The 12,389-nt window shown below is 36.8% G+C and overlaps 1 protein-coding gene across 1 annotated transcript in view; it reads right to left on the bottom strand.

Moving 5' to 3' along the window:
• LOC136864247 (trafficking protein particle complex subunit 13) overlaps positions 1 to 12,389 on the bottom strand; it is a 249,419-nt gene that overhangs the window by 147,178 nt on the left and 89,852 nt on the right. Inside the window, exon 5 of the mRNA XM_067140988.2 lies at positions 2,036 to 2,153. Coding sequence (XP_066997089.2) covers positions 2,036 to 2,153 — 118 coding nt within the window. The remainder of the gene's footprint in view (positions 1 to 2,035; positions 2,154 to 12,389) is intronic.

Genomic DNA, 12,389 nt, shown 5'->3' with positions numbered 1-12,389 from the left:
CAATAATGTTGGCTGAAATACAATCTTGAGAACAATGTAAAAAGTAAGATTCGTAGCAATGTTTTTGCAGACAGAAGATCTTACTAGAATCATGGCTCATTTAGTTTGGTGTCTGAATATTAGTACAGAGAAAATGGTCCTGAAAGGGACAGAAGATTGGAAGTTAGCATCAAAATCCTACTGGGCTTGAGGAGACCAAGATGGTTATAAAGAGTACTGGTCTGATTTTGTAAGAATCTGAGCTTGAATTTTTTGCAATCATAAGGGCGAGCAATGCCTGGCAATGCCTGTTTAGGAGAAATGGGCTCCTGATATGGAGCAAATCCATCTACTTGGGTGACAAGGCTGAAAAGTGCAGGATACTTAATGTGATACAGTAGAGAGAACTGTAGCTAAAATTGTTGTTGTTGGTTTTTTAACGTCACACCGATGCAGATAGATCTTATTGTGACGATGGGATAGGAAAGGGGCAGGAGTGGGAAGGAAGCAGCTGTGGCAGCCCAGCATTTACCTGGTGTGAAAATGGGAAATCATGGAAAACCATCTTCACAAGGCTGCCGACAGTGGGGTTTGAGCCCACTATCTCCCGTATGGAAGCTGGCAGCCACGCGCCTCTAACTGCACAGTCAACTCACTCGGTGTAACTGAAGTATTATCGATCATTGGTTGATAAGTTTAACATGTACAGCAGACATTGAAATCAGCAGAATACAATTTAACAATTTTCTATCACAGAACACAGATTATTTTATGAGACAGAGCTATATAAATGAAGGCTGAAGAAATAAGGAACAAATATATTATATACTTCTTATGACTTGTGCAACTGAGACCCAACCAGTAACAAATTTCAAACAAAAGCAGCAGAAATAAAATTTCAGAGGTGTACGTTAGAGAAGACAAGGGGAGAGAGTGAGAAATGAAGAGAGATAGAAAGGTAGAAAATTTAAATGATAAAATAGAAAATACTGACAGATCATTCAGACATATTAAAAAGGTAAATAAATAAAGAAGGCAAAAATTATCATTAATTCACTTCTTCAGTACTTGAAGTTCTCCACTTTGTGGTATTTCCGGTAAATGTTGTGCTAGGTACAGATAATTAGTCTAGCGGCGGTCTAATTCTGAATGACCTGCATAAGCAGAAACATATCGGGAAAAAAGAAGAGGACAAATGAAAAGAAAGAGTCCAAAGGCAATCCAATTAGGAAAGGGAAAAAGGTCATGGTTTCTGGGAATGAAAAACAGTGATGGATGAGAAATAATGTATATATAAAAGTAAAATGGAAAGGGGCCATATTTGATCAGACCTGGTTATCCGCAGATAAGGAGAAATGATGATGATGAGGATGATGATTATGACCATCACAAAGTTCTACCCCCCACAAAAGGTCCTCTTCAGTACACTTCAAGCAACATTTACAACTAAAGTGTAAACTATGTCAAGACTTCTGTAACAGTCCGATTATCAACACCAACTAGATTAGTCACTTTAATATCTGTAACTCGCACAAAATGTATCCTCCTCCACTTTAGGACTGGTAACCATGTTTTGTCCCATAAACCAACAATCAACATCATCATCATCATCATGATCATCATCATCCCATCTCCTTGGTCTAAAGAATTCTTACGTCAGAGCATCTGACTTCAACATTAGATAACTTCTCAATTCCTTCACCACTTCCTTAACTTCTTCCTCAGTAAGTCTAGGAATGTGATCATGCAATGAACTACTGCAAAAAGAAACATTATACCAAACATTTTGAATACTCTGAGGTTTCTTCTTCTGAGCATGTATTATGGGATGCATTCTTAACTGGTAAGTAGCTGTACTTCATTTGTTTTCCTAAAGTATCTTTACAAAAATATTATAATTAGTAACCTGTTAATGTTACCTTCCATTAACCAGAAAATTTTCCAGTAATTCATATAAGATATAGCATTATAGTATTTTAATATAACATAATGATAAATCATGCAAACAGCTGATGTGTAGAAATACTAGTATGCACTTTGAAGAAGAAATTAATACCTCAGCATTATAAAACTTAGTTTTTACATCCAGTGGCTTCAGAACTTGAAATTTGAAGAACTTCCGAAAAGAGAGTCTGGTGTCCGATGGAGTTGTGTAGCTTACTTCACATACAAGTCTGAGGAAAAATAATGAATATTATTAACACAAATTATTAAACAGATGAAGGTAGAGATCTAAAACTCTACTGCATTGTTAAGAACACTACCTTGTAACTTAAAGTAGACAAGTGTTGAACAGTTCAGAGAAGTGGAGTTATTGAGTGCCTTAACTCATACAAAAAAAATACACACTTGATTCTTCTCTATATTTCTTACAATAAAGGAATACAAATAGATTATATACTCATTACACTGAAATTGAAGGTAAGGGTATTTAGTTCATATCAATGCAACATGGTGTGCTTCAGATTAAAACATATGAATGTCAATCATTTTGTCTCTTAATCACAACTTTGGAGTAGTAACCATACGTTATCAATCACCTACAATAACAGTGACCCACTACGCCTCTGTTAAAAAGGGCAAATAGTTTCTACAGCACAACCAAGAATTATCATCTTGAGTAACATACGTCTAACTACTACTACTACTAAATGTTTTCATTCCTCCCCTGGAGGGGGAGGCAGACCTTCTTGACGGTGACGCCATCTCCGAGGCCAGGAGAATTGTATCGGAGAAGTAGATGTGCGGAGAATGTGAGGGGGTTGACAGCCGTGGCCTATACTAGGACCTGTTCCGGTATTTGCCATAGTGCAGGAGAATGGAAAGCCACAGTAAACCATTCTCAGGACAGCTGAATGTGGGAACCAATCCCTCCCCGACTCCCGAATATATAGGCGTACAGCCACGGTTAAAAGCTGTGGTCCAAATCTTATTGGTTTTCTGGTATACAAGGAGGTACCGGGAAAAAAATATATATATTTTTTAAAAGCTATATATTTTAATTTTTTTATAAAACAACCTTATCCCCTTCAAAATACTCTCCATTACAACTAATACGTTTGTCCCACCGATGCTTCCACTGTTCAAAACATTCTTTGTAGACATCTTTAGAAATGGCTGACAGCTCCTCCCTCATTTCTTTCATGACCTCTTCAATGTTGTAAAAATCGGTGTCCTTTCATGCCCCTTTTCATGCATGGAAACAAGAAAAATTTGCACGGAGCCAGGTCAAGTGAGTACGACGCATGGGGCCAAAAACTGTCTAACAGAGATGGCTCCGTGTGCAAGTGCGTTGTCGTGGTGGAAGAACCAGTCTTCTGTTTACCACAAATCGTGGGTTTTTTTTCTTTTTACAAACACTGCTGCACAATCTTAAAACTTTCAAATTAGGTTTGATTGACGGTCTGACCTGGGGGAACAAACTCTGAATGAACTACGCCCTTGGCATCAAAAAAGCAAACCAGCATTGTTTAGATGTTTGATTTGACTTGACGACTTTTTTTTGACAGGGTGACAATGACATCCTCCAATGGCTTGATTATTGCTTTGTTTCTCGGTGGTAACCATAGCACATGAATCAACACCAATAATGACCTCTAACAGAAAATCTGGATCAGTTTCAGGCTGTTGTTTCAAAACACGACATGTTTCAACTCTACTTTCTTTTTGATTGTCAGTCAGAACCCGAGGAACAAACCTGGCAGCAACCCTTTTCATTCCCAAATCTTCCGTTAATATTCGCTAAATCAAGCTCCAAGATAACCAACTATCTCTGACAGTTGATCAATTGTCTGTCGACGGTCTGTGAGCACAAGCTCTCGAATTTTTCCAACATTTTTGTCGATTTGGGCAGTTGATGGACGTCTAGAATGAGGTTTGTCATCAATCGATATGTCGCCATTTTTAAACCGAGCAAACCACTAGTACATTTGAGTTTTTCCCATAGCATCATCATTGTAAGCTGTTTTCAACATTAAAATAGTTTCAGCTGCATTTTTACTGAATAGAAAACAAAATTTCACAGCTGCACGTTGTCCACTTAAACTTGCCATAATAAAAAATGAAACTAGAACAAAACAGCGCTAGCAAAAACAATCACTGCAGATAAACAGAACAAGCCAGGTCGACAACACAGGCGGCACTGAATTGGCAATGAGTTGTGCTATACATGCCTACAGGCAGAAATGCATACTAAAAGCTTCGCCCACGGCAATGTTATTCCAGTTATTTCTAGGTACCCCTTCATATATCTTAAATATCCATCTTATTAAAAACAGTTATTAACTCTACACAATCTCCAAGTGATTTAACTTTGGCAGAAACATGAATATTCCTCATTTGAAACAAAAATCCCAAACATAACAAAACTTAACAGACTATTTTTTTGGTTAAGTCGTCACTAGAGATGATGTGATTACAACTGTATTCTTAGGCACCTTGTTATATGAGTATAAAGAATTTTTTTTTTTGCTCTTTCATTATACAACCTTGAATTATACAATAAAACTTGTCTTAAAAAGACTCTCTATCAAGTGGAATCATGACCTTGACATGCACATAATATGTAATGCAAACCACCAAATGCAGAAATGGAAACCAAAATATGCCCTTAAACAGAAAATTTCCAATCCTCCCAGAGGATTGTTGAGCAATATTTTAACCATCCTATACATTCTAAATTGTCTGTGATGCAAGGGCAGGTACTGCATATGGTATAGTACATTCCTTCTTTCCCAGTCCCTTTGTCTTGGGGATTAACTGCTGAGTATTTTTGACCAACTGGACTGCCTGGACAATCTACTTTCTGTCTGGTACTTTATTCAAATAACTGTCAATCTCTTTGGAAATAATCACCATATCAAGGTGCCAATAGATTTGAGAGGAGCTACAGGAATTTACCCTTCAACAGAATGATTCCAATGTGTTTCAGTCAAATTTTTTAGGCTAAAGTTTTGGTGGGAAGTCAGGCATTTCAGAATAAATCTAACAGCTGAAGAATGAAAAAAAATGAGGTACCACAGCTCGGTGTAAGTCAACCATTGTAGGTTCTATAGAAATAACGTTTCTATTGAAAATCCACAGCCTGTTTCCAGTTTCAACCAGGTCAGGAATGGAATTAATGAAGCCCCCATCTAGCGGCAGGGATAGGAACTGTGCTGGCTGCTGAAGCTTGTCACACTCCTCTGGGGCAATGATTAATGACTAACAGATGAAATCAAATGATATCGGAGAGTGTTGCTGGAAAGAAAGATGACGGGGAAAACCAGAGTACCTGGAGAAAAACCTGTCCCACCTCTGCTTTGTCCAGCACAAACCTCACATGGAGTGACCAAGATTTGAACCACGGAACGCAGCGGTGAGAGGTCAGCATGCTGCCGCCTGAGTCACGGAGGCTCTAGCGTGTCTATTGCCTGTGTGAATTTAAAAGGCTGCGGAAGTTACAGTACCTTATAATACCCTATCTTTGCAAGTATTCTATCAACAAACTTACCAATACTTAAATAAAAAATATTATTTATTCTTTCCCCCAAACCAAAATCAAGACAGAGTAAAACCTAACCTATAACATGAATGCCAACGGAACTACTCAATGTAAAATTTTAATAAATATCAGTGATATATTGAAGAGGTAGACCAATATAAATAATTTCTTTTAAAGAAAGATTTAATGTTAAGAACTGTCAAGTCAGTGTGGGACCAATTAAGAAATTTGGCACTTGTAATGATGGAGCCAACCAAGCAAAGAAGGAAGCAAATCACTATCTTAATCTTAAAATAAAAGTAACAAAAATTGGAGAATACATCATATTTGCAAAACAATGCCTGGAAGATTTAAGAACTCAAACTGGGTGTGAAAGACTCAATCTAGAACTAATTTATTGTTGATCAAATATGAAACAATGTTTCTTTACAAAGAAAAACCTATTTTAAATGCTAAATTATATAACGCACATCTGGAAAATCCTCTTCATCTGGCCCCGTTGGAATGGGTCACTTTTCAATGTCATGTAAAACAGAAAGTTTTTAACACTTTGACCAAAAAAACAAAATACTTTTAAACAAAAAGCTAGAGAATCTCAAAATCAGTAAGGCAGCAAGCGATTCAAAAACCGATCCTACTTCTCAAAGTACAGATATTACCCAAAAATGTCACTTACCCATTAAAAATCTTACTGATTTGCTGACGATTATGCTTGCTGTATAATGGGGGCCTAACATCTAGGTCTTCGGCCCTCTTACTGATTTACCGCTCAATGAAATTCAGGCTATCCTAAGCAATGTCCCTAAGCACAACTGGATCACTTTCTCTAACCCAAATAATCTTGTAATTACCGTAGCTGACACAGAATACGGTATTAATAAACTGCCAACAGAAAAACAAGACAAGCTACAATATGAAGTTGAGAAAAAATTATATAACATACATAAAGAACAAAAATCGAATGGGCCTTTATTTCTAACAAGCAAATGGTAGATTTGAAACGGGAGATCAAAAATCCTAACAACATACAGGATGTATCAGAACTATACCGAAAAAAAATCAGGGATGCTTTTCGTTTTAAGAACAATGGTGCAATCGGATTAGCAGAGAATATTTTTCCTTTCGAGAAAATTATGTTACTTTTGTTACTTCTGGGCGTGAGATTCAAACTGATGAACTTGTCGTATTTGCTACGCCAGAGGGCCAGCCACTGCCTGTTACTGTGCGTCAGAGGAGGGAAGGGAAGAGAGGGGAAGTGAGGAGAAGACAGATGTAATATTCGGTGCAAATTCACAAATTTATCATTTGTTTTACATAGTCGCCTCCCAGCCCCAGAGGGCAAGGCACAGTTTGTTCTGCACAAACTGATTACAATATGAACCCCATAGAAAGAGAAGATGAACTTGTACCAAGAAATTTAAGAGGTATTTCATAATACTTTTCCTTTTCAGCGAGCAGGAAATTTCCAAGTTGATCAGTATAAACTCCAGACTACCTAAAGTCAGAGCCTTAGCCAAAATTCATAAGAATGATTTTCCCATTAGACCGATTATTCATTTTAGGAACAGTCCCACCTACAAAACTTCTCAATTCATCCACAAATTTTTAACGAAACACTGTTAATATCTTGTTGTTTGTGACACAGCACATATCCTGAACAGAGTCCAAAGGTCACTACTACACCGCTGTGAACTGTGCATCGATGTAGGAGCGGGACATATTGAGCATCTACTGTAATCAAACCATTGGGAGTGATGTTTTCTTCATTTGGTATTTCATTCCATTTACAATGTTGTGAGAGAAGGAATACACAATTGTGGGGCAGCAGCGTTGCAACTTTGAGCACGTTAAATAATAAAGAACGTTACTGCGACCAACAGACGAGAGGAGAAATGATGTGTGCATTATTTGAGTGATGAGTGTGTCTTAATTACAGTGTGTTCTTGTATTGTGTGTGCAGTTACGGCTGTTTAATAAACGAACTATGGATTTTGCCTGTAAAAGACAAGTACAATCCTGTGTGAGTCGAATGAGGGAACATGTACATATGCACGGAGCATTTTATCTGTCTCCATCGTACACCCGACTTCCCCTCCCCCTCTTCTCTTCCCTGAAGTGGCCTGTGCTCCGGCATAGCAAATACGGCGAGTTTGTCAATTTGAATCGCACGCCCGGAAGTAAGAAAGTAAAAAAATTTTTCGAAAAGAAAAATTTCCTCTGCCAATCTGATTACAGCTTTATTCTTAACAAGAGCATCCCTGATTTTTTTGACAGTATATTTCTTATAAACCCTGTAGTAATTACTAAAGCCGACAAAGGAACACAATTGTTTTGATGATTAAAAATTATTACTTTAATAAAACAGAACAGTTTTCCTTGCCATTTTCTCAAAAAAAAAAAAAAAAAAAAGGATCCCACTGGCAAAAATTAAAGAAATTTAAAAGAGGTATTTCATACATTCTTTTCTTTTCCAGTGAGCAGGAAATCTCCAAGTTGATCAGTATAAATCCCAGACTACCTCAAGCTAGAGCCTTACCCAAAATTCATAAGAATGATATTACCATCAGACCGATTATTCATTTTAGGAACAGTCCCACCTACAAAACTTCTCAATTCATCCACAAATTTTTAACGAAACACTGTAATTTCTTTAAAAGGCTTAAATTACAACCTTATTACACCATACATTCTTTTTATATTACCAATATGTATTCTATCATCCCTATAAATGAAACAATTAACTTAATGAAAATTCAAATAAACACCATAAAGTAAGTAAATTAGACATAGGAGTTTTTGAACATTTTAAAATTTGTTCTGTAGAACAATTATTATTTTTGAACAATATTATTCATCAGCAAAAGGGACTCTCAATGGGTGCACCAGTTTTGGGAATCTTGCTTGAAATTTATATAAAAAACTTGGAAAGAAACTAAAATCAACAATGTAAATGGAATTCTTTACTGGACAAGATGCGCCGATGACAAAAAATTAACTAGCAAATCACTTATGGTAAAGTTTTACCGGAGCAACTTGACTCTTTAAATCCACATATCAAATTTACAATGGAATCAGAAGACAATAAATTATTAAATTACCGTATCTCAAAATCACAAGAAGCAGTAACGTTTTTATGTTCAATATTGCTAGAAAACCCACTCAAATGGTAAATGTCATCAAACAAGATTCCCTTCAACCATGCACTCGTAAAAAAAGCCACCTTTTGTAGTTTGATTCATACAGCTCTTAACATTCTATCATCTAATAAGTATAAAAAATAAATACTATATACACCATAGTGTCTAATAATGGATGCAATATCAAATTTTTGACAAAATTATTAAGAAAATTAAAATGTTATTGGGCACAACACCGATCAAAGAGCCCAAAGAGATAAAAGAAATTCATCACTTTCTCTTACAATACTAGTATGGTAACAAACATCAGATAAAGTATATATTTAAAAAGCAGAATATTGCATTTAGAACAAGCAATACTAATTCGAAGATATTCTACAATATGCAAGCATTTAATAATGTTTCAACTCTGGTGTTCACAATGTTTTGCTAGTTACATTGGTCACATTGAGAGAAGTTCCTAACCAGATATCAAGAACAGGTAAGCACCAGGAAATATAATAGATACTCTGCTATAATCTGACCGATTATGGTAGACCAAGATTTGGACATTATGCATGCAGCAAATAAAGGTGCTCTACTTAATACATATGAAAACGTCCATATAAATGATGACCAGAGGAACAAGATTGTGGGGTTCTTAACAGAATTTCAGAAAGATAAACAATCTTTTTGACAAAATTGACTTGGTAATGGCTTAAATTATGCTCCATCGCTCACTACCGTGTTATAGGAACCACATGATGTGGCATTTGATTAATACTTTATGTTCTGGGTGAAGAAGCATCAGTGGTAACAAGTGATGATTTCAAAAAAGTGGTTGCAGTCATTTACTGTGAGTGAGGAAGTTAAAGTTGCAACAAAATTGTCGGAAATCATGCCACCAGCAATAAAAATGTTATTGATAATCATGTATTCATTATTGGAGAAAGAAGAAAGAAAAGTTATTAAAAAGTAACAGTAATAGTACAGCTTTCCAAGGGCTGAGTGCACAGTTTCCTGAAATTGAAGGACGGCTTTATAAATACGTGACCAAAAGATGTGAACTAGGTTATGGTGTATCAACTGAAATACATCAACTAAAATCATTAAAGATCGCAAAGGAACTTATAAAGGAGGGTTTTAATGCAAGCCGTGGGTGGATAAAGAACATTTTATCAAAGAAACAGATTGTGCATACGAAGATATGCAGTACATCAATTTCACACCACCTCCCACTTGCCTATGAAAAAAGTTGACGGCCTTTCATCACCACGTTATGCATTTTCAGAAGCATAATTCCTATTTGCTTTCTGAAATTGGGAATGCTGGTCAGACGCTGTTTATTTCAAAATGCCACTAGAAAACACAGTTCACATTAAATTCACAAGAAATTCTAGGTGTAAGGCTCGTCTCTAAAGATAATAGGAAACTTATTGTTTTTGGAGTGTACATACCTGGAAAGGGTGCACCAGATGCCGATTAGGAATTATTTAATATAATCAGCTATGTGGGAAATGATATGGAAAGGAACATTATTGTAGTGGGTGATCTCAATTTACCAAACGTCAATTTTGGAAAGGTAATACGAACGACAGGAAGCATGACCAACAAATGGCAAACAAGTTAACCTGGGAAGGACAGCTGCATAAGAAAGTGATGGAACCAACTAGAGGGAAGAATATCCTGGACGTCATGCTGGTAAAACCAGATGGGCTGTAGAGTGAAACTGAAGTAATAGATGGTATTACTGATCTCCAAGCTGTTTTTGTCATAGTTAAAAATAAATGTGATAGAAAGGAAGGTCGAACAAGTAGGACTATTAAGCAGTACCATATGGCTGATAAAACAGGCAAGAAGGTATTTTTTAAAAAGTAATTACAATCGGTGGAAAATGGTAAATAAAAAAAGTAAACAGATGGTGGGGTTCGAACCCACTATCTCCCAAATACTGGATGCTGGCCACACTTCAGCGACTGCAGCTATCGAGCTCGGTGATTACATTTTGGTCGAGAAAGGTAACAGGAAAATGTTGGTAGATGTAACAGCCCTCCCAAGTGAATCTTTCAAAGGAGATCACAGAGTTGTGATAGCGAAGTTAAAGATGGGAAAGATACAAAAGATGACCGAGATTAGGCAGAGAAAGCTAAGGGTGTGGAAATTGCAGGAGAAGGAAATAAATGAAGTGTTTCAGACACACATTAAAACAAGTATACCTAAGGAAGACATCGGAAGGGTCGAAGAAGAATGGGCATACTTTAAAACAGTCATGGTCAAGTCTGCAGAAAAGACTTGTGGAAGAGTATCAGGAAGGAAGAAAGATCAAGAAACGCCCTGGTGGAATGACAGGGTAAAAATATAATTAAAAGGAAGAAACAAGCTTGGAAAAGATGGCTGAGAAACAGAACAACAAAATGCAAAACAGAATACAGGCACTGCAAGAAGGAGTGCTCCAAGGTGGTTCAAGAAGAGAAAAAGAAATGCTGGCAAAAATTCACAGAATCTCTGCACGAAGATACAACCGGAAACAAAAAGATCTTATTCCAGTGGGTTAAAAAGAAGAAAAACCCAGGTGAAGGTGCTTACTTCATTAAAAATGAACAGGAGGGAGTGATGAGTGATGACACAGAAGCAGGATATATTGCAGAGGTGGGGAAAATACTTTGAACAGCTCTACAACGGCATAATACCTCGGTACAAGGAGAAATCAGATTTAGTGCAGGTGGAAGATAAGGAAAACGAGGTGTCCATGGCAGAGATTGAGTGGGCCACTAAAAAAATGAAAGGAGGCAAGGCAGCTGGAATTGACGAGGTCACCATAGAAATGATAATAGCAGCAGGAGTAGTTGGTCTACAGTGGTTGTATAGACTCTTCAGAGCGATATGGAGAGAAAAGAGTGGACAAAAGGGGTCATAATATCAATTTTCAAGAAAGGAGACAGGAAGCAATGTGAAAATTACAGAGGAGTAGCACTGATACCTCATACAGCTAAGATCCTTGAAAGAATCTTGGATAGACGAATAAGAGACAGACTAGAGGATAAATTGGCAGAACACCAGTATGGATTCACAAGAAGCAGGTCCACATTTGACCCAATATTTACATTGCATCAAATGATGGAAATGTACTGGGAATATGGAAAGGACATGGTAGTAATGTTTCTAGATATTGAAAAGGCATATGACAGTGTCCCAAGGAATTTGGTATACAAAACATTGACAGAGGCACAGATTGGGAATGAAACAATGCAGATGGTAATAGCATTGAATCAAAATTGCAAAAGCTGTGTTAGAACCAAAGTGGGTCAAACTGAATGGTTCAGAGTTGAGACAGGCTTAAGACAGGGAAGTGTATTGTCTCCCTTACTCTTCATTATCATCATGGATAGAATTCTATATAATATCAAGGAGATGATGATGGGCAAGCACGTAAAGTCTATGCTCTTTGCTGATGACATTGTGGTTGGGGAGATAATGAAGAGGAAGTACAGACACAAGTAGATTTATGGAGTGAGGAGATAAATAATTTTAGAATGAAGATAAGTACTGAGAAAAGTAAGACTTTGATCATGACAAGAGGTAACAGAAAATCCACGGGAGTGATAAAAATAGGAAATGAACCTCTTGAAGTAGTAAAAAATATTAAATATTTGGGCAGCTTGGTATCACAAGATGGAAATTTGGATGGAGAAATTGATTTACGAATGCAGCAGTCTGCAAGTTTCTATCAGTGTGTGAGTGACATTGTATGGAACATAGATGTGCCAATGAAGTGCAAGAAGGTTTTATACTCATCCTATTATAAACCTATA

Source organism: Anabrus simplex, chromosome 2, assembly GCF_040414725.1.
Source record: "Anabrus simplex isolate iqAnaSimp1 chromosome 2, ASM4041472v1, whole genome shotgun sequence".
NCBI lineage: Eukaryota > Metazoa > Arthropoda > Insecta > Orthoptera > Tettigoniidae > Anabrus > Anabrus simplex.
Note: the sequence above shows the minus strand (reverse complement) of the source record. Positions and strands in the feature narration are given on the sequence as shown.